The 22,098-nt window shown below is 54.3% G+C and overlaps 1 protein-coding gene across 16 annotated transcripts in view; it reads right to left on the bottom strand.

The window, feature by feature from the left end:
- Positions 1-334: 334 nt before the first annotated feature.
- Arap1 (ArfGAP with RhoGAP domain, ankyrin repeat and PH domain 1) overlaps positions 335-22,098 on the bottom strand; it is a 64,666-nt gene continuing 42,902 nt past the window's right edge. For 10 of the 16 annotated variants that reach the window (XM_006508186.4, XM_030242973.1, XM_030242974.1 and 7 more), the window contains 23 exons: positions 21,000-21,085; positions 19,292-19,474; positions 18,013-18,187; positions 16,726-16,860; positions 14,490-14,625; positions 14,123-14,225; positions 13,247-13,442; positions 12,887-12,938; positions 12,630-12,793; positions 12,317-12,529; positions 11,933-12,038; positions 11,384-11,531; positions 11,212-11,298; positions 11,061-11,129; positions 10,745-10,862; positions 8,843-8,956; positions 8,496-8,641; positions 7,956-7,988; positions 4,792-4,874; positions 3,757-3,807; positions 3,567-3,630; positions 1,852-2,001; positions 1,027-1,617 (listed from right to left, as the gene is read on the bottom strand). In XM_006508186.4, coding sequence (XP_006508249.1) covers positions 1,600-1,617; positions 1,852-2,001; positions 3,567-3,630; positions 3,757-3,807; positions 4,792-4,874; positions 7,956-7,988; positions 8,496-8,641; positions 8,843-8,956; positions 10,745-10,862; positions 11,061-11,129; positions 11,212-11,298; positions 11,384-11,531; positions 11,933-12,038; positions 12,317-12,529; positions 12,630-12,793; positions 12,887-12,938; positions 13,247-13,442; positions 14,123-14,225; positions 14,490-14,625; positions 16,726-16,860; positions 18,013-18,187; positions 19,292-19,474; positions 21,000-21,085 — 2,630 coding nt within the window. In that variant the 3' untranslated portion in view covers positions 1,027-1,599. Of the gene's footprint in view, positions 1,618-1,851; positions 2,002-3,566; positions 3,631-3,756; positions 3,808-4,791; positions 4,875-7,955; positions 7,989-8,495; positions 8,642-8,842; positions 8,957-10,744; positions 10,863-11,060; positions 11,130-11,211; positions 11,299-11,383; positions 11,532-11,932; positions 12,039-12,316; positions 12,530-12,629; positions 12,794-12,886; positions 12,939-13,246; positions 13,443-14,122; positions 14,226-14,489; positions 14,626-16,725; positions 16,861-18,012; positions 18,188-18,453; positions 18,661-19,291; positions 19,475-20,999; positions 21,086-22,098 lie in introns of those variants that run through there. The other 6 variants (NM_001040111.1, NM_001040112.1, NM_027180.3 and 3 more) reach the window with 4 other exon arrangements.

The raw sequence follows: 22,098 nt of genomic DNA, 5'->3' as shown, positions 1-22,098 counted from the left end.
TTCCTTGGTCTCTGGGGTTGGTGGACAGTAGATCAAGTTCAGGGAGGAAGCAGCTCTTGGGCACATAAGCCCTCTAGCCATGTCCTGCCTGGAGGACATGATAATTTGGCTTGGAGCAGCTCCCTGAAGATAGGACAAAGGGATGGGGACCGTAGCTTGTGCAACAGGTTAGTAGAGCTCAAGGATCGTGTGCTGTCTCCTGGCAAACACCCAGGACACATGTCCAGGTGTACATCCAGGTCCCCACTGGGGCCACCTACTTGGTAAGCCAGGACTGAGGTGCCAGGCCTATGGCTAGGACCTGTGGCATCAAGAACTGACAGGAAGGCACAGCCGGGGTTCAGAGCTTTATAGGTGATGGGGGGGTCACAGATGGCACAGGTACCCCAGTCTTATCCAGCTCTGCTCTGCCCCTTTCGAGGCTAAGGACAGGACACCAGCAAGTCTGCTCACTAAGCCTTTGAGATAGGGTGGCAATGAGACTCCAGAGAAGGCAGAAGCTTAGCACTTTCCCAGAAGTCTCCAGTCTGTCTTTGAGTAGCTGGTGACCTCTGTAGGTCAGCACTTCCCTCTGAAGGCGATGCCCTGTGATGTGAGAGGCAGACTCCACTCTGGAAGCACACGCATAGTGCCCAGGGTAAAGCCCCCTTCACAGTCCTCCAAAGCTTGTGGTATGCACTGTGGCCTCGTGTCTCCAGCACGAGGCTCTGAGTAGCTGTGCCGGGGTCACTAACACAGATCTAGGCCCCAGCTCAGATGGTTGCAGGGACCGGGACTCAGACTAGCTGGGGTCTGCCTTGTCCTGAATCAGAAATTCCATAGCCTGGCTGTACAGTGGCACAGTAGGTACAGGGCCAGGCCAGGCCTCTGCCAGGACAGTGGAGGGTAAATAGCTCAGTAAACATGCAGAGGGTAGACTCAGGCTCCTGGCTTCAAAGCCCCAGCATTCACCTCTGGGCTTCACAGCCAACTGTACCCTTAGCCTAGGACACCAGTGCCCACAAACCATCACAGGCCTCAGCACCATAGGGTAAAATATACAGATATATTTATATTATCAAAAAGTATCCAAAGTGGGGAAGGGATAGCAGACAGCCACAGCCTGGGCCTCCCTGCCAGCACACACCAGAAGAGGGCTGATGTCCCCAAGTCCAGAAATCACCCTGCAGAAGCTTCCCACGAGCTCCCTTGTAGACCCCCGGGAGTACGTTCAGAGTGTCACCCTTTCCATTTGGGAGCCTGTGGGAAGGGGGTGGGCTCCCTCCCAGCGGGGCCCCAAACCCTTCTCCTGCACAGCTCCTGATTTCTGTCCATCTTTCCAATTCCACGGATTCAAAGAGCATGACCCTAGGTAAGCAAGCCAGGTCAAGAGCATTGCTTGCCTGCAGGAAAAGGAAGGGTCCCTCCTGGGAAATCCCCATTGCCAGCCCATTCCTGCCCAGCCAAGAAGCCTGTGCTGCAGTCAGGATATGGGATGTGGGTATGGCTTCCCCGTGTGTTCTGTTGGCTCACACCAAACACGCAGAGCACGAGGGCGTCTGAACAGGAAAGCTTCCTGGTGGCAGTGATGGTGTCCCAGAGTCAGAACGACTCCTGTGCTCAGACATGGCGGAGAAGCTGTAGGGAGCACAGAAGCCCAGATCCTATAAGTGCTTTGTGAAAGTAAAAAGGAGCAGCCAGCAATGGAGTAGATGCCGAAATATCAGCAGCTGGGGTTTCCAAGGCTAGACAAAAGGGGCCCCAGAAACCTAGGGAAGAGACTAGATGGGCTGTCAGAGAAATCAGTTAAGTGCAGGCAGGCATCCAGCCAGGTCCCACCCAGCCTTGCCCACATGAACCAGAGACACTTACGGAAAGGGGGTCAGCAGTGAAGGCTGCCACACTCCGGCGCATTTCATTTTCACTGCCTCGTAGAGGGATCAGCGATACACTGCCCATCCGGACCTCAGGCACTGCCCGGGACACTCGAGATGGCTCGGAGGGCCACACCAGGCCATCGTGCTAGAGAACAACCAGGAAAGGAGTGCTAGGGTCTGGGCCACAACTCAGCTTGCAGCATCAAGTTCCACCCACCCCTTCTCAGAAAAGCCTTCAGCTAGGATCTGAGCTAACGCCTTCAGCTTTGATCGAGGCTGATATGAGAAGCAGCTGTTCACAGATGACCCTAGCCCAGCACAACCCAGCCAACTAGATTACTCAAGATCCACAAACCTCCCCTAAGAACTCAGCATCAAGAAAACGAAAGGCATTGTGCCTCCTCTTCCCAGCAACCAAGAACTACAGAATCCACCGTTTTCATCTCGTCCTTGACCACCAGGAAGCTCGGCATTAGAAGGATGTAACAGCAGCAGGAACAGAGCCCAGAGCCCTGGTAGTTTTGAATTCCTTCTCCCTACACAGTTCTGAATTCTGCTGAACATCTGTTCTAACTCATGTGTTTCATGTCTAACCAGTCTCTGGCGTGACTTCTCCGTGGGTGTGGCCCTTCAGGCTCTGTTCCCTGTACACTGGTGCTGAGGGAGCTGAGAGACCCCCTTCAGGCTCAATCCTACACGCTGCTTGGACTCACTTGAAACTCAAGGTCTAGTTCAGCCACTTGACCATGGTCTCAAGGTTCTTACAATCAGGGCCAACCTCCGGCACTGATGGCTTCTCCCCTTGCAAGTGGTGAATGTGGTGGCTTGAATGGGAATGACACTCATATGTTTGAATACTTGGTCCCCACTTGATGGAACTGTTTGGGAAGGATTAGGAGGTGTGGCCTTGTTGGAGGAGGTGTGGCACTGGAGAATGAGGCTTTTAAGTTTCAAAAGCTCTTGTCATTTCCAGTTCTCTCTCCTCTCTCTCTCTCCTTCTCTCCCTTCCTCCCTCTCTCTTTCTCTTCTTCTCTCCCTCCCTTCCCTCCCTCTCTCTTTCTCTTCCCTCCCTCTCTCCCTCCCTCTAGCTCCCTTCCTCTTTCACTCCTTCTCTCCCTCCTTCCCTCTCTTTCTCTCTCTTCTCCCTCCCTCCCCCTCTCACTCCCTCTCTCCTTCTCCCCCTCCCTCTCTCTCTTTCTATCCCTCTCCCTCCCTCCCTCCCTCCTCTTCCCATTCCTCCCTCCCTCTCTCCCTTCCTCTCTCTCCTTTTCTCCCTCCCTCTCTCTCTCCCTCTCTCCTCCTCCCCTCTCTCTCCCTCTCTCCTTCCTCTCCCCACCCCTCCCTCTCTCTCTCTCTCTCCCTCCTTCTCTCTCTTCTCTCTCCCTCTCTCCCTCCCTCCCTCCCTCCTTTCCATTTATGGATGAGGTATAAGGTCTCAGCTCCTCCAGCACCATGGCTGCCTGACTACTGCCACGCTCCCCACCATGATGGGGACTCTAACACTGTGGAACCATGAACACAAAAATCAAATTCTGTATTTCATAAGCAGCCTTCCTTTTCTTTGGATATGCTGTTTCCTCTTCCTGGAAGCCACTCTGCACCAGGTGAATATCCCTGTGCCCAGAGACCTAATTCCTCTGCCACCATTTCTCTGCTGCTGTCCCCACTCTCCATGGTGGAGCCTCTGGAGAAGCCCCCTGCAGCCGGTACCTGCACAGAGAGGAAGGTGGCAAACCACTCTCGAAGTTCCATCTGCGTGTCACAGCAGAGGTACCTGCAAAAGGCACAGATCGGGTTGCCGCCGAGGGCCTTGGAGAGCGAGCATTCTGCCTCCCTGTCTCCTCATAGGCTGAGAGGGAGGCCCCAATCCTGCCTGTCTCCCTCCGGGCCCAGGGCTTACCACTGCTGCTTCTCGTGCTTTTCTGTCTCGTGCACCACCGTGAAGCCCCAGCTGCAGGGAGAGCCAGAGAAGGGGTCACTTTGCACTTGCAAAGATTTGTGGGACAGAGCCCAGAAGCCTGGGCAGGGAAGGGCCAAAGCTTCCCCCAGTGCAGCACACTAGGGCCCGTGTCCTTCTCTCCCCACCTGAACGCAGGGCCTGAGCTGGGGGTGGTACGTGTGTCTAGCATTGCCTGAGTTACTGAGTTCTACCCTCACCACTGAAGAACAAAAAAAAAAACCATCCAACTGTGCTGATGTCTGCCCAAGCCCACCCAAGAACCAGAGGTAGCCTGGCACAGCCAGCAGATGAGAAAGTTAGCAAATCAAGTCACACGACTGCGGTGCCTAACAGTCACAGTGGCACGCATTGCTTTTCGACTTGCTAAGAGAGACCGCTTAATAAGAGTGCTTGCTCTGCAAGCATGAGGTTCTAAGTTCAAATCCCTAGCAACCACATAAAAAGCTGGGCATAACCGTGGGTGCCTGTAACCCCAGCACTGGAGAGCGGAGACAGGCAGGTGGACCCCCAGGGCACACTGACCAGACACCTATAGCTGAAACAGTGAGCTTCAGTGACACCCTGCCTCAAGAGAATAAGGCAGAGAGTGACAGAGGAAGACACCCTAAATCCTGCTCTGGCTTCCACATGAGCACACACAGGCACATGCACCCAGACACTCACTGGCCTGCACCACACACATAAAACACACCAACCCCCCAAATCATAAACTCACTCTGTTACCTGGACAGCTCGAGGAGACACTGAGCCCTGAGCCCCAAGCCCTACTACAGCACCCCAAACTCAGGAAGCTCAGGGGTTACCTGAAAGACTGTACTTCTAAGGTATGTCTCGGTGATGCTACTAGCCGAGAGGACCCCGACTATAAAACCACTACACTATCCCCTATAAAGCTCTGAACCCCGCTGTGCCTTCCTGTCAGTTCTTGATGTCACAGATCCTAGCCATAGGCCTGGCACCTCAGTCCTGGCTTACCAAGTAGGTGGCCGCAGTTTCTTCTTTACACCCAGGTAGACTTTGAGGCTCTTGACAGGCCACTCCTTCTCAGGCCGGTGACTCTGGGGGGTGGGGGGAGACACTTCCATCAGTCAGGTGGGTAGAGTCAGAAGTAGCTCTTCCACTGGCATACTGCCCTCCCCCGTCCCCAACGCCCAGGCATTCTGGAACAGGGCTCCTCCTCCAGGAAGCCTTCTCACCAAAGCCCTCCCTGTTCATTGTCCAGCCAAAGATGACAGTAGCATCAGACAGTCAACCCTCAGTCCCCAAAGATGACACTCCAGCTGGGAGCTCCAGGGCAATGATTCCCAGACCCTGCCGCTTGTCAAACTGGAGACTCAGGTTGGAAGTCACAGGCCTGACTTCCCCCCACAGCACACGGGGGCAGGCCCAGGCTGTGAGAGTGCCTTCAAGGTTGTCCACTAGGGTCTGCATTTGTCTCAGTCACTCATCATGCTCCCTTCCCCTGCCTGTGGAGGCTCCAGGGTTGACTGTGTGAACGGAAGCTCGGGGACCGGCCATCATTAGCATCTGGCCCCATCAGAAGGCCAATGGCTGACACTGAAGCTTGCATGGTATTCTGCATGATAGGCCAGAGGGAGAAGTCCCAATGGTCTAAGGCAGGAAGCAAGAGACCCATAGACCAGAGTGGGGAACCAGACTGTTGACATGTTTGCCTGGCCCTCACCTCTGCATATATGGGTCTAGGCTTGGTGGGAGCAGGCTGGCTCGAAAGCAGAGGGGACACGAGCAATGACCCTCAAGGAAGAGACTGTTTGAAGGTTAATGAACTTCTTCCAGTTGTGGGAGCCATTTGCTTAGCTTCCTTCCTCCCCTTACCAGGCTCCCCTGGACCCATCAGAGGTACCAGAGAGGATGGTAGGGGAGGGAGATGTACTTACAACTGCAACTGAGGCTCCAAAACCGAGCCCTCCCCACCATTGCTCCCAGCCACCCCAGGCATGGCTCCTTAACAGGAGAAGAATGGATAATCTGTCTCAGAACTAGAGGGTCCTTCTGTGTCACCTCAGGGATGTGGGCCAGAGAACATGTCAAGATCTAAGGCCTGGTGGATCTGGTGGATGAAGGAGCCCCAACTCTTCAAATAGAGCACCTCACCCAATAATCACATGTCCCAAACAGCCTAGACCACTGGCTGCAGAATGGGGATCAAGATGTGGGACGGACAATAAAGCTAAGGTTGGGGGGGGGGGCAGGACGGGGGGGGGCAGAACACCGAGAGGAAGACCTCACACACACACACATACACACACACACGTCCATACACACACACACACATACACACACATACATGTGCACACACATACACACACATATACACACGTGCACACATGCGCGTGCGCACACACACACACACACACACACACACACACATCAGGCAGAGGCAAGGCTGAGGCACTGAAAAAGTCAGCCTGCACACTAGGACACGGGCGAAGGGATGGGAGATAGACAGAACAGGATGCAGGCTGGGAGAAGAGAGGCCCCTGCAAAGACAATGGAATGTGGAAGGGCTGGAAGAAGTCAGGCAGAAGGTCCTGGGCAGTCCCTGTCAGGGCAGGAGACTGGTGGACAGTGTGGGGGAAGGGTAGGCAGAAACACAGAGAAGAGACTAACTCCTATATAGGAACTATATTTTCAAGCAGCTCAGGGTTCTGGTACCCTGATGTCCAAGAAATAAAATTTATGCTCAGTACTCAGGTACCTCATGCTAGTACCATGATTTTTCTAGAATATGCCTTTCTCACGTGCTCCAGAGTCTTAAACAGCAGGAGGTCTTGGGATGGGGACTGAGAGGCCACAGAGTCTCCTTGGTATGAGACTATTCTAATTTCAAATATTCTTTCCTGCGGCCCCATAAGCCAACTGATGTCAGAATCATCAACACTTCAGTGGCCTCGAGATGACAGCATTGCCTGTTAACAGTTGGCAGCTTTCCTGCTATACCCTGGAGCTCTAAACTGCCAGGACACCAGACAGAGGACAAACCCTAACACTGGCCTACATCCTAGCCTGCCATGAGCAAAGTAGCCTTGGGAAAGTCCCTGGGCCCTTTCTCACCTTGGAAAGGTAACTTCCTGCTCTGAGAGGAGTAGGGACAAATGCCAAGCCCTGCTCAGTAACCATCAGACCACCTCTCCATGCCTAGCACCTGCCTTTTGGGGTGCCTCAGGTGCCCTCCTTCCCTTCTACCTATACAGGTGGCCTCACTCTGCTCCGTGAGTCTAAGGAAATGCCTCTAGAAGGAGGACCAGGGGGGAGAAAATTCTAGAAGCAGGTTCAGAAGTGAGAGATCCACAGGAGGAAGGACAAACGGGAGTGCCTGCCAGGAGTCCAGGCAGCATTAACAGAGGTACAATGCACAAAGAAACGGAGATGGGGATGCTGCTCCCTCCATCTGATCTTCCATGGCAGCCAGCAAGATCTGTTCAGACATGCTCAGGAGATGCAAGAGGCAAGAAAGGGCTGGAGACCACGACGGGGTCACTGAAGGACCTCACGCTAGAACACCGTGCTTGGCATCGAGCCTCCACTGCTCTCCTGCAGAACCATCTACACTCTGTGTGCCCTGTGGCAAAAGTGGTACCCACGGTATACCACAGACGGTGCTTCTCAGCTGAACCTGAGCCAGAGGCAACCTCCAGACATTAGAGCCAGGCTGGGCAGCCCTAAGAGGCACATGGAGGGTCTCTCAGGAGTGGCCAAGGAAGGCTGGGCCACCAGCTAGGGAGGCTGGGAAAGCACAGCCACCCGTGAGAGAGAATGTCTTACAGCCTTGTGTCCCAACAGGGTCAAGGACAGCCCCAGCACTCTGTCTAGGTTTGGAAGGTGGGGAGCTCTGACAGTAAGAGGAGATGAACCAGTCCTAACCCACACTTGGGTCTCTAATACTGCCTCCAAAACTTCTCTGAGCACTACGAAAAATTCTAGCATCACACCAACAAGGGACCCTATATTGAGAAAAAGATCTTGGGTCAGGGTAGGGGCCAGTGACTTGGTAGGAAAACAGGGAGCCATGCTTGGAGAGAACTGGGAGCCCTGATGGTGTCTTCAAGCTCTACCCTGCTCGCCTGGCCCCAGGTAGTGTAAGGAAGGCAGCTGGCAGCTGGCCCACAGCTACTCACGGTCTCAGGGGCCCCGCTCCACGGCCTCTGGCTCTGTTTGATAGAGGAGCAGGGTTATGGAGGGCATCATCCCAGTCTAGAGCCAGGACATTGTGTAGTGGTGTGAAGGGCAAGGGAGAGGGGGATGGCAGGGCATCTGTGTACAGAAGAATGGAGTGCCAAGGAGTGTGGTCTAGGAGACCACTGGGCATGGGGGTAGAGTAGGTCAGGAGGGCTGTGTCCTAGGAAGGGGCGGAGCAGGATTGGGCACAACTCAAAATAGATGCCATGGAACAGACACATTCTTATGAGAGTGTGATAAGCCACAGGCACAGGGAAACATGGGAGCATGTGTATGATGTCCTGGCCTCACGTAAGGCCTCACGTGGATAGAGGCTTTGAGTGGCTACTCAGGGTCCCGGCAGGAGAATATACAGTTATCATCAGTCATGGTGCTGCCGAGACCCTCAGACAAGGACCTCGCTCCTGCAGACCAAGGACAATGCTTGCGTGTGAGTGTCTGAGCACAAAGGAGATACTAATGTCCATCACAGGGCTTACCCGGACCTCCTTGTAGAGCCGTAGGCAGCTGCTGTTGAGAATGAAGTAGCGATCGTGGAAGCCACCCGAAGGTAGCCCCAGACCCAGGAGGCTGCGGTCTTCACGGAACTTCATCATACCATGCTTGGTGTCACCCACACGGCTGGCTAAGGGAGGTCCAGAGTGGGCATGGGTTACACTGCCCAACCTACAGACTCCAGTGCCCCACCTCATGTCCCAGCCTCCCCATGGAGGCCCCCCAGTTTCCTCCACCTGACCTGCTCTGTCCTGTTGCCACCAGCTCCCACCCTGCTTGTAGATGGAGGTACCTATCCACCCCACATCCCCTTCCCCGAGACGCCACTTACCCAAGTACAACAGCATGGCCTCCATGGACTGGTACTTCTTCACCACCAGATGGCTGTCTATGCCCAGCCCATGGACAATGGGCAGCACCTTCTCTGCAAAGTGCAGCGGGCGCTCTGTGGAGAGGCCACACCACTGTCACTGGGTCCACACCACTTAGTACCACCAAGGGCAAGCAAATGGACACATGTCACCTACACAGCTCAGCGTCCACTAGCATGGTGACACACCACCATCATGATCACCCTTCCTATAAGCTAGCTTCTGACTTGTCATACCTGCTCATAGCCAAAACCAACGCTATACTGTCACCCAGGTGTCCCCAACAAACACTGCCTGTGCTCAGATTAGAAATACTCCGGCTCCTTCCACACTTGTGGGTCAAATCTGTACTTGTCCCGCACAGTCTGACCGTCAAATGGCCTCTAGCATGTACTCTACCTGTCAAACATTCCCAATCTAGCAGCAAACATCATCTTCCCAAAGCCCTGTTACTAGCCCTCCCATGGCCCCGCAGCCCCACCAGGCCCTGGGTGGCTGACTCCACCTCCAATTCTACCCTGGGTTTCCTCGGGCCGTGGAAGGCCCAGCCTGGTGCTGGAGCTGGTCTTGTTTCTGGGATCACTTGTCCTGTCTTTACCAAGTAGCCCTTACTCTTCCTCACAGCAGGCTAAGGCACTCCAAAGCCATCAGCCCTGCATAGTGTAGGGCAGGCATGTGGACCATGCCACCAGAGGAATTGGCATGGACTGGGTGAGGCAGAGGGTGTCCAAACCCCGGAAATCTCAAAAAACTGATACTAGAATCTCATCCTGAGACTGCCTAACTCCTTCCCTGTTTTCGTGCCTGTCTCAGAGCTTGTAACCAAGCGACCCCCAATCAGGTGGTCACAGGCAGTCAGCCAATCATATAACAGCACCTAGACCACCTCTCCAGGCTAATGAGGTATCTTAGTATCTTAGCTCTCAGCCAGTGACTTTTTCGCATCTTGGATATTCTCACCCCCCCAAACTATATAACACTTGGTTCACCCCCAAATAAAGTTCAGATGCACCCCCAATAAAAAATATAAACAAGCTAAGATCTTCTTAGAGAGCTACTTCATTAAAGATAGTCGGAGAAGGCCTGCATCTAAAAGAGCCTTAACACTAAGATCTTTGAAGAAGCTCTGCCCTAACTCACTCCCAACCAGGCCAACACCCTGCTCGGCCCAGACTGCTCATCTGACACTCCGAAGGGAAGAGGCAGACCGCAGACCCCACCTCTTCTGAACTTCACTCTGTCCTCTCCGAGCCAGTGTACGGTTGGTATCTGGATACTCCGAGAGAAAAGGCAGAACCCAGGACCATATCATAGGTTCTGCTGACGACATGGGCCTTTCCTTTAAAGCAGTTAACTAACACCAAGGGAGTTGTCTATTTCCTAGAGTGATCATGGTATTAGCATCTCTGTCCCTTACTAGACTAACCACTGCCTGGGTCCTCAGTCTAGCAACTGACACTCAACAAAAACAGCTGACGCTTGCATCAGCAACATCCCCACCTCTCACCTCAACATGGCTCCCTCAACCATACAAGGCCCCAACTGGCCACTCACCACCACAGCCAGGCTCCCCCATCACAGCCACCTGCTTGCATGATCACTATCCACCACCCTCTTTACCCCAATAGTATCATTCTACAATCCTGTCATTGAATTCAGCATTGTCCCTTCCGCAAGCAACACCATTCTGACACCTGGATGGCACTGTCACCCAGACCTGCCAGCTGCCAGTCACCACCAGCATGGAGACCACAATTTTCATCCGTGAGCCAGCAAAAAGTGTCATCTAGAACCTCTGGCTCCCAAACGGCAGGGAGCGGGAGAAATGATGGTTGGGCTAAAGGCAGCCCATGGCCACCTACCTGCCTCCTCCTTCTCGTTGACCTCAAAGCAAGTCCAGTAGTCCTTCTCCCTGATGCTCACATTGCGGCGGTCCAGAATCTCCAGAGTAAGCTCCTCTGCAGTCATGGATGCTGGGATCTGCACAGACCCACAAGATCAGCCAGTCCCAAATGCATCTCCAGCTTCTATGTGGCCACAATCTCCTGTAATTTGGCCCCCAAACCCATTCCTCATCAGGTCCTCTGAGCCCCGAGATGCAAAGAGGTCTTTGGGGAACCTCACACATCTCTAAGTGACTATGTCTGCCCTGGTACAGCCTGGCTCAACAGCCCCCACCTTAACATGCTGTTCAGTCTCCACCTTCTTCTCCTCCAGGTAGACTGTGCAGATGAAGTCGCCAGCATGCTGCAGGAGAGATGGGGCTCAGCTACAGGTCTGGGAGCAGAGCTGGCAACCAGCCCAAGCCTTCCCAAACCCTGGCCTGCACCTGGGTCCCACTGGCAGTGCCAGCCACTCGCATCTTCACGATGGCCGTGACTTCCTCCCTCTGCTTCCTCAGCTCCTCCTCGTCCACCTGGGGAGGGTCAGCTGTCACTGCCATCTGAGAGGCTTAGCCTTGCCCACCCCTCCCCTCACCCCCAATCCCAGCTGGGACGCACACTGAACACCACCACGTAGTGGTTGATGAGGTCTTCCACCACCTTGCCGGCCTTGTAGTCCTGCCCGTCTGTCTGGAAGAGTGTAGGCCCAAACACGATAGCCAGGTTGTGTGTGTTCATTTGGTTTGTGTCTGAGAAGCACTGTACACTGGAAAGACAGGTAACTGATAATTAAAGAGCCTGGTCCAGAGCTTCCCAGCCACCTCCCTAGTTCCCATCAGGCGCAAGACTAGCCAAGGGACTGAGGTCAAAGAGGTCAGAGTAGACCGCACTTTAAGGAGTGAAAGGGAAACATTTCACATCCTGGCAAGGCACAGAGCTGGGGAGCAAGATTTGGCCTCAGTAACCTGGCCCAAAACTGACAAATACCTCATTCTCCCCTTTACCCTGAAGGACGTAAGCTAAGATACAACGTCCAAGATCAGGGCAATCATTGGGTGGTCCCCAGACCCACCTGTTTCCCAGGAGAGGGCAGTGAGCCAGGTTGGGAGTAGAAGAACCTCCCCCGACCCCCATCTCCCCAGAGCCTCACTCTGGCACGGCCCTCACCAGTACAGATGGCTGATAAGGGCCTTCACAGTGGCCCGGTTGACAGGGGGCAGATGCACCAAGAGCTCTCGATACCTGGAGATCTTTTCTTCCTCATCCTCGATCTCTGGGTGTGTGTGGGGGAGAGATGGACTGGGTTAGAAACTGGCCACCAATGCCCCCTCCCAACAGCTTTGCCTCTCAGGATGGAGGCATCATTCACAGACACCTATCAGGACAGGGAGTGCTCTACTCTCCACCTCTGAGCATCTCCCTCTCTATAGTGACTAGAGGACCTAGAAGCAGAATAGGTGGAGGAGCTGGGGCAAGCCTTGCCCAGGGTACGATGGGGACATCCTGAGGTAGGTAGGGTGGATGGGGCTGGATGCAGGCAGCAGGACCCACCAGAGGCCTCCAGCCAGGCCAGGCGCTGCGCACGCGTGAAGAGCCCATCGGGCAGGTCCCTGAGGAAGCGTTTGAGTGCAGAGGAGACGTCGTCCACGTGCTGTTCTCCCTCCTTTAGGTGCACAGAGCGTGCGTCCTGCCGGAGGCTGTCTAGCAGTCTCTGAGTCTTGGAGGTCTGACCACACTTTCGATAGATACCCTCTGAGGTCAAGCCTGGGGAGGGAGTTAAACCACTCTTTAGAGGGATCCTGGGCACTGGGGTCTGGGTATCACTAGAGAAGAGGGGTGGCTGGGACTTGGAGGCTGGGCTCACCACACTGCGTGATGTAGTCCACACAGCGGTACACAATCACTGGGATGTCCGAGTCCCCAAGCTGTTGTTCTGATAGTGTGTCTCCCAAGCTGGCTGCTGCTTTCTGGATGACCCCTAGCCAAGCCATGAAGTCCAGCCGCCGCTCACCCTGGATGTACAGTGTCCTGGAGCAGAGATAGTCACTGTCCCACCTGCCTGCCCCTGTATCCCACCTGCCCTCAGGCTTCTCCAGGATCCTCAGGGAAGCCAAGGCTCACCTCCTCCGCTCCACCAGCACCAGCACTTGGTTCTCGCTGTCTCCTTGGATAGCTATGGAGGGGCCAGCCAAGGTGAGGCCCAGGCCTTATTCATGACCCATACACTGCTCCCTCCTGAGGCTGTCTGGGTCTCACCCTTAGATTCCACCCACCAACCTAAAGGGCTGCTGAGATGTACTTCAAGGACAGGAGAGGATATGGAGGGGAGGCTGGATCATCTGCTCAGGCCATAATAGAACTCAGACTTCCAGACAAGGACTAGGGGATTGGGGGGTAGGGGGTGGGGGTGGGGGGTGGGGGTGGGGCAGGGCTGGGACAAGGGATCCTAGAGATTGGGGAACTAAGCAAAGGTCCACATACAAAGCTCTTGCAGTTTCCGGAGCTGCAGCGGCTCTTCCCAGGGCCCCTCTGGGAAGACAGCCCGGAGCTCAGAGCCAGTCAAGGCAAACCAGCCTTCCTGAGCCTGCTGAAGGCTCAGGCCAGCTTTACAGGGTAGGCGCCCAAGACGTTCAAAGTCCCGGGCTAGCAGGTCCTCAGCCAGGGGAGGCACGAACGCCTAGTCGGGGGGGAAATAGTGGAGAGAGCATGTAAGCACAGCACAGCCTGCTGGAGACACCCTGTGGGCAAGGGCTCTTTTCCCTCTAACTACTTCCTCCTTCCCAAGGCAGAGCATAGCACAGTGACAGAGGACTTTGGGACCATGTCCTCTGTACCCATTTGGATGTGTCCTTCTCTGTGTTCCCAGTGTCCATATACTTCACCATCTGCTACCATAGTGTCTAGACTCAGCCTGTCTGCCGCACTCCCACTGGAACAACAGAGCACTGGTACACTCGGGTCCTCCGGGCCCTGGGCACTGATCCTCAGAAGGTATTGAGAGCTCATCAAATGAGCCAATGAGGAATGAAGCCCCAGGCTCTCAAAGCACAAGAGGGCTGGCTCTTGACTCTTGTCTCTAAGGCAGCCCTCTCTTCTGTAGCCTCCCTGCCTTCCCATCTAGCCTAATTGCACACCTGCAAACAATGACCCTCCCAAACATGTTCCTCATAACAAATATCCATTAGGTACCAGAGGGCTACATCTGCATTGCCGTTGATCTGAGAGGTCTGTCCTGAGTCTGTTATACCCACGCCTGGCTCCTTCTCCATCAGAGATGGAAGAACTGGAGTTCATGGGGTTCAGCCAGAGGGCCCGCCCTGCCTCCATCACACGCCTGCCCTCCTAACCCAGGCCTACCTTGGCAATGCACTTGACCCACTCATGAGCCAGCTCTGCATTCTCCAGCCCAAACAGGTACAGCCGTTCTCCCTCTGTGTACACCTCAAAGGTGTGCTCAAAGCTACAAATATACAAATCAGGATTCACTCATCCAGCACAGCCTGCCCTCCTCCCCCATTAATTCTCTATTCCTTGCCCTGATTCCCAAGAGGTGGACGAGCAGCTTTGGGCTGCAGCCTCATGAGCTAAGGTCAATGTTTACAGTCTCTTTGTTGTGTGGACCTGAGAAGGTCCTGTCCTTCTCTGGGCCTATGTCCCTGTCTTCTCAATCAGACACTGGACTTCCTAGCACTGGTAGTTTGTGGTTATGCCTAGGGGTACTCACCCATGGGTGTCCAGAGGGGAAACTGCTAGGCATACTATCTCGCTGGCCCGAATCTCCCCATTGGGTGTCACTGCCCGTTCGTTTTCATAGTAGCTCAGGACCCCATCACTCAGGACACACCAGCGCCGGCTGAACTCTGTGGAGAAGTTAGACAGAGGAACCATGAAGAAAACCCCAGGCTGGCTGAAAAGCACTCCTGCCATTTCCCTGGGTCTCTGCTCCTACCCAACCTATAAGCTCTTCATTTTAACTCACCACTTACCTGAGTATTCCCCCAGCTGCAGCCCTCTATACCTAGTCCCCAACTCTCCCCTATAGCCGATATGAACTTTTGGTCTCCAGCTTGGAGACCAGGAACGACTGAGTCTTGACCCCACTTCTCTTTAAATGTTAGGTCCCAAGCTGTCAATCATCAGGGCAACCTGTGTCTCTCAGCCTAGGTCTGCCTCTGTCTGTCTCTTTGGCTACTCTTAGCTTCTTTCCCTGCTGCTCCTTCTACCTACAGCTTCAATTGTACAGGAAGCCTTGGGAGCTGTGGTGGTTTGAATATGCTTGGCCCAGGGAGTGGCACTATTAGGAGGTGTGGCCTTGTTGGAGTGGGTGTGTCACTGTGGGTGTGGGCTTTAAGACCTTCATCCTAGCTGCTTCTGCTAGCAGCCTTCAGATGCAGATGTAGAGCGCTCAGCTCCTCCTGCACCATGCCTGACTGCAGGCTGCCATGTTCCCACCTTGATGATAATGGACTGAACCTCTGAACCTATAAGCCAGCCCCAATTAAATGTTGTCCTTATAAGAGTTGCCTTAGTCATGGTGTCTCTTCCCGGCAGTAAAACCCTAAGACCCACCCTGTGCCCCGTCTCCTTTGCCAGATACACTCCTCACTCTATAGTCTGCCTCCTCCTACAATGGCTCTGAAGATACACGAGATCCCCAGTAGAACCAGAAATGGGAACCTGGACCATGAAAGGTAAGAGAGCAGAGCACCAAAGCCAGGCAGGCAGGCGACTGTAGCTTACGGCACCAGCCTCACAGTGGCTCAGAGCTTCCTGGCACTCAGGGTGAAAAGGATGACTCAGAGGGGTTCCATAAATGACATCATCAGGCAGAGGGAACTGACCAGGAGCAGCAGAGGGCTACACCATCTAGGAGTTAGAGAGTACTGTCAGAGAGAGTATCTGGGGGACTCCAAGAAGGGGTTCCGAGAGAGGCTGTAAGCAGTGGGCATTCTGCTCCTCCAGCTTGCTGTCCCTCATCCTGTCCGTGAGAACCATGTGACTCCAAGGCTGTCCTCAAGGATGTGCTCTGAGAAGCACACTAGCCTGCTGAGGTCTTCTTCATTCTGCAGATGTATGCTACGTTACCAGTGGGTACCAGTGCGCCCCAGGTGCTAGGGCTACAATAGGTACCAGGTACCATGTATACAGAGGTATACAATAAAGGACAACTGAGCTGGCTATAGTGGCACTATCTACTATAATAATTTCAGCTACTTGGAAAGGCTGAGACAAGATGGAAACTTGATCCCAGGAGTTCAATGTCAGGCTCTGGGTAGCAAAAAGACTTTATCTTGGAGGAAAAAAATAAGAATAAAAATCAGATGGAACAGTAAGAGAAAAAATAGTATTGGGGGTGACAGGGGGCACAGTATTGAGTGGCTGGGAAAGACATGATATCCCCAAAGACATGAGGTTTTAAGGGATATTTGGGGAAAGCCTTTGGGGCAGACAGTAGCATATGCAGATTCCTGGTGGGGGTAGGTAAATCTGGCTTGTGTGACAAAGCCACAGAGCTGGGGCAGAATCCAGGGAGGGGAGTCTGCCGGATAGGAAGGTAGGTAGCTCTTGGGTGATGTGCAAGGACTATAGGCTGAACTTGGAGGCAGGGAGTAAATGGAAGGCAACTGAGATCTGAGAGGGATGGCACTCAAGTTCAAGTCCTCAAACCGCCTTCCATCCACATCTGGAATATGCCAGCTGCTCAGCACAAGGCCACACCCAACGGGGGCTCCATATGGACTTCACGCTCCCCGGTGGTGCCATCTCCATGTCCCACCCCGATTAGCCTATTTCTCAAGCACTCATTGTATTCAAGAGACCGTATCCAAGACTTTCCAAGTGGCTCTGCTAGAGTCCACTTGGCACCCTCAGGTCCTCCAGCAGGACCAGCCCTAGTTTGCTGGCCCTGCAGCCAGGCTAACACACACCATAGGCCTGGATGGGTAAGATGCTGTACTCACCTTCCCGGGCACGGCGGTCCTGCAGAGGTTTGCCGGCAGAAGCAGTTTTGTACAGGAAGCCGCTGTGGCTCACAGTTGGCAGGGTAACGGAGTAGTGCTTTTCCAAGGGCTTCACTGAGTCCAACCGAGGGACCTCTTTGGAGTGGAAGAAAGAATGGTAGTGGCACACTGGGTGTCCAGGTGGTGCCCTCTCCAGATGCCCCCTGGGGCAAAGTACCTAGGTTCATGGTCACAGCCCTGTTTCCTCAGCTCCCTACCAGCACCGTCAGGCTCCTACTGCTACCTTCAGGGTTTTGAAAAGCCACATCTCAACCTCTGCTCACCAGTGGAAATGTCACTCCATTCTCAGGGCCCAGCTCCAGCCCTACCCATCTTAAGAAGGCTCCATGACTCCCAAGCCCACCCCACACTGCTTGTTGGAGGCATAGAGCCAAGCATGTTAGAATGAGGGGGGCTCTGGGCCAACTCAATAGTAGTCCCTAGAGAGAGGTTTGTCCCAGATAGCACAAAGCCCAGTGAAGTAGGCTGGATTCAGTGCTCAGCACTGAGGGGTCCTGCCCCCGTAGTCCAAGCCAGCTGGGTGGTCTCTTGCACCTCCCTTAGACACCTGGGTTCTCTCCAGCCCAGCACACCCCACCCACCCATGGCCCAAGGCCCAGAGCCCCAGCCGCTGAGCCCCACCCTCTGCCTTAGGATGTGGCCTCAAGAGACCTGGCCTGGGCCATAACCGACGCATTCACCCTAGCGACCCCCTCCTCACCCATCCCAAGAATAGGAGCCAAATGGGATCCAACCCAGGTCTATGATGGAACTCCACCCAGACTGAGCAAACAGACGACAAGGCTGCTGTGTAGTTCACACACACACATGGCAACACCCTCCTCCACAGCAACACAGACCCACTACACATACACAAACCCCAAAGCCTCAGCATCACCAACATGAGGAAAGAGAACCTAGGCAGCTCCAAGGTTCTTCCTAGAGCAGATAGCTCCACTAGGAACCCACATTTAAGTCAGGACAGAGCACACAACAGTCACAGAGATACAGACAAAAAAGGCCACTCACACGAAGCACTGACCCATAAGCCACACTTGTCCCAAGTATCATGCTGCTTACTGCCCCAGGGACCACCAAGAACTTGAATCACAGCTTGGGAGTGGCCTACAAATCCAGGTTCTCAGCTGATTCATGGTTCCTGTTGACACCCCTATAAAACTCTCCAAAAGACCAGACCCTGCCAGCAGGGACCTCCAGCTACAGAGGACAGAGCCACCGGTCACTCACCTGTACTCTGATTATTCCGTAGAAACTCCATCTGCAGAGTCTGTCCGGCCTGCTCAGCAAGAGCCAGGGGTGTGGGAGCTGCTGGGTCCCCTGAGAAGCAGCTGACCCCAGCCCCACAGCCCAGGAGTGCCTGGGTCTCAGCCAGGTCAGTGGTAGTAACTGCAGCACACAGGGCCTAGAGGAGGGGGTGGGGGAGATCAATCCAAGAAAGAGTGGGAGGTGGAGGGGTAGGGATGGGAGGAGGAGGTGGAGGAGGGAAGGGGAAGGAGTCACTCAAACCTGCATGGACCATCCTCAGACTGAAAGAGAGCAGGGCTTAAAGAAGCCAGAAGAGAAGAAAAGAAAGGCATGAGAGTCAGAAAAAGAAGAGGGGAGGGCAAGCCAGGGAGGCTGGGCAGAGGCTACCCAGCTGAGGCTGGGGTCCTAGCCACAGGCCCTCACCCTGTGGGTCCTGAGGCACAGCTGCTGGTCAGGGCACAAGGAGCCCCTGGAGGATCTCAGGCTCCCTCTGCCTTGTAGCAGGGGCAGAGGGAGGAGCTGAGGGGTTGTAGCTAATTCCTCCCACATTTGAATTCCTCACTGCCGGCCCAGCCCTCCCGACCAATGGGAGCCACCACCCTTCTGGCTTTTAGGCCAGACTGGGCTGGGCTGAACTGGGGGCTGGACGCCTGGGTCCTGGGGAGGTGGAGGCCTGGTTTCTAGACAACTCTGGGGCTAGACTCAGCCTGCCTGGATAGGACAGCTTGGAGGAAGAGCTGAGGACTGCCGCCCACAGGTTACAAATGTTACCCTGCTGCCTCTAAGCAAGCGGTCTGAGCCAGATCAGGGTCTAAGACTTGGCTCCCAATCTTCTGGGGCCTGGGGCCCATATGGGGCCTCATCTAGAATGGGGCGTGGATGGGGTGGGTCAGAGTGGTCCAGCTGTTTTTCATGAGCCTGACAGGAAATAGCATCCCCACCAAGTTCACTCCTTTGGCAGGATTCTGAAAGAACAGGACAGGGTGCGGGAGACAGAGGAATCAGGAGGAGGCAGCCAGATGCTGAAGACATGGCACTGGACCAAGAACCAAGCCTGACTCCTCCCTACATTGTTCCAGCTTTCCTTAGGCAGGCCCTACTGCCCTGTGGGCCTCAATCTCCCCACACATGCACAGCCCTCTAAGCGGATGGAAGACATGGGTTGAGAGGGAGGAATGGGGCCACAGGAAGAAAGAGATGGGTTCAAGGGATAATGCAGGGACAAGAAGGCTCAAGAATCCCAGAGGCTCTGTGTGCTGACCTTGTCCAGTTCCTCTTGGTTGCCAAAGAGCGGATGGTAGCGGCGGTACTTGCCCTCTCTGTACTTGGCCTCCAGGTGATACCGCCGGGCACCAGGGCTGCTGCTGGGCTCCAGGGCCTCACTAGGAGGCACATTAGCAGCCCAGAAGTGGTTCCCGGGGCCATTGCCCAGATGTAAGAAGAGCTGTGGGTACGGGCAAGAGGTGAGAGGGGCAGCAACTCCTGAGACAGACAGACAGACAGACAGACAGACAGACAGACAGACCACACACCCATTTTCCCCAAGGGGAGGTCAGGAGCAGCTGGGTCTGCTGATGGCCACCGTACTCTTGTTCAAGGCCTGGGCTCTGAGCCCAGATTGTCTCCGACAGTCTGATAGGTGAACGTTTGAGGCCTGGTCTCTGGGGCCCTCTCTGTTGTCTCACCCAGGCCCACATCTGGAACTCTGCATTCCTGAAACTGTCCCAGCGAGGAGTGGTGTCTAACCTTTCAGCCAATAGGCTAGGCAGGCAGAGATTTGGGGTCTATCTGTTCCTAACATTCCTCTCTGGATGAGAGAGGGGTGGCAGTTTCTAGAAGATGGGGGATGGGCAGCATTAAGGGCAAGCTCACTTTTCCCTTCTGCTGATCAGGCTGTCACAGGCACTTCCTGGGCTTCCCACCCAATCATTTAGAGTGCTGGAGTCTCAGCAGAGGACAAAGCAGAAACTTTCCTTGCCACTAGGCACCCGATCAGAGTTGGCTTTGTTTTGCTTTGTTTTGTTTTCCTCCCTGGGCCTCAGCCTCAATGTTCTCAACTGTATCCTGGGTATTCTAATCCTATCTCAGGATTATTCTAAAAGACAATTCATTAACAAAAGCAGTGTTCCCAGCAGTGCTATACTGAACACAGTGTGGGCACATGAACTGGATATGCTATGAAGTTCCCAACTTAGCAGCTAAGCTCTGAGTGCCAGGTCCCTTGGTCCGGCCTCCTGCTGCAGGTTTCCCATAACAACAATCACACACGGGTACCAGAGAAGTTTAAAGCATAGGTATAAACAGATGTACATATGTGTGCCTCAAGCCATGCATTATATACCCTGTGCACATGAATTCGGGTGCAGTGAGAGCTCAGAGGCTCTGAGTGGTGTGCACAGTGGCGAACTCCCAGCCCAGCTAGGATATGGGGTGGGAAGGAGCAGGCTGAGTGGTTAATATGCAGAGGCTAGGTAACCTCAGGCCCATTACAGCCCAACCCAGGGCTCCAGTCTCCACATCAGGACAACAGCTGAACTATATCAGGGGTCAGCAATTCTCTAAAAGGTCAAATAATAAATAGTTTAGGTTTTATGGAACACATACAATCTGTCAAACCTCTTTTTTTAAACAACCCTTTAAAACTGTAAAAACATTCTCAGTACACCAGCCAGTTTGCTGACATTGCTAAAAGCAGGCTTTTCCAAAATCCCCACCCACTAGATTATCACAGAGCTCCCTCAGCTCCAAAGTTCTGAGGCCAGTGAGGTGGGGGTGGAGGGGAGCAGCTGAGAGAGGCAACCTCAGACATGGACGATCCGAACGAAGGGCCCTCTCACCCCAGGCATGGACAAACCTCAGGGCATGCCCACCCCAGGCATGGATGATCTGCAGGGTACCCCCACCCCAGGCATGGACAAACCGCAGGGTACCCCCACCCCAGGCATGGACAAACCACAGGTCACCCCCACCTGGATGAGTGCTTCTGTCCACACCTTCCTGTCCATCTTCAAACTCCGCACCTTGGACACTCCTGCACCCAGGCCGCGGTGCTCCCCTGAGGTGAGGCGGATACAGTTACTCTGGTACAGCCCTCCTTGTGAGCACTGGCTCATCCCTCCTGCTCCTCAGGCAGGCCTGGAGCTAGCCTGCATCTCCACTTTGGCATGGTCCAGAACCTGTTCACATTGCTCACTACGCTCCAGCCACAACAGACCCTCCAGACCATCTTCCCTACCAAGAGACCGCTTTGATGTGCCAATCCCTGCTCCAGCCACATCAGCTGTTCCAGTGTAGATATAAATACCTTATCTCTCCCCTGTCATCTTCAACTTCCTGCCTCAACTCTCTTCCCAACCTCCCTACCTCCATGGCCATGCCTTCCTGTCATTCAGGTCTCAGCTGACATGTCACCTCCTCAGAGAAAATGTCCCAAACAAACAGCACTTTCTCTTCCCACCTCTCATCATTCCATTTTGATAGGCTCCTGTGTTATTTTTGCTGTTCCCGTTGCAATGCAACTGCATAAGAACAGGATCCTGACCACCTGGCTTTAGGTTTCATCCTCAGAGCCCAGAACAAGCATTTAATAAAGGTCACTGGAAGGAAAGGAAAGGCTAAGGTTGGAGACAGAGGATGAAGCTTGCTCAGCCACAGGTCCCAGCAGGGACCCCATGACTAGAGAAGGGAGCTAGAGACACAAGGAACACCCGCCACTGCCTGACTGAAGCCCTGGCCCTGCATTCATGCACCCATCTTCCACAGAGAGCCACAGTCGTCCTGTGTTAGCTCTGAGAGTTGACACTTTCCTTATCTGGTCGCCGGTGAAGCTGCCACTTGTCTGCACACACCTCATGGCCCCAGAGCCTGACATCTGCCTTAGAGTCCCACAGGCCCAGGGGTTATTCTCCAAGCTCAGTGACTCACTCAGATCTGTCCTTTCCCCTGGATTCCCACATCAAATCCCACCTCTCCCCTGCGGCCGTGCAAACCACCACCTGCGCACTGTCAGCTCTCAGATAATCGAATGCCCAGCCTGCAGTCAGCAGATGGCACATGCTGGGCCCTTAG

The sequence above is a fragment of the Mus musculus genome, chromosome 7, assembly GCF_000001635.26.
Source record: "Mus musculus strain C57BL/6J chromosome 7, GRCm38.p6 C57BL/6J".
In the NCBI taxonomy this organism is placed as follows: Eukaryota; Metazoa; Chordata; class Mammalia; order Rodentia; family Muridae; genus Mus; species Mus musculus.
Note: the sequence above shows the minus strand (reverse complement) of the source record. Positions and strands in the feature narration are given on the sequence as shown.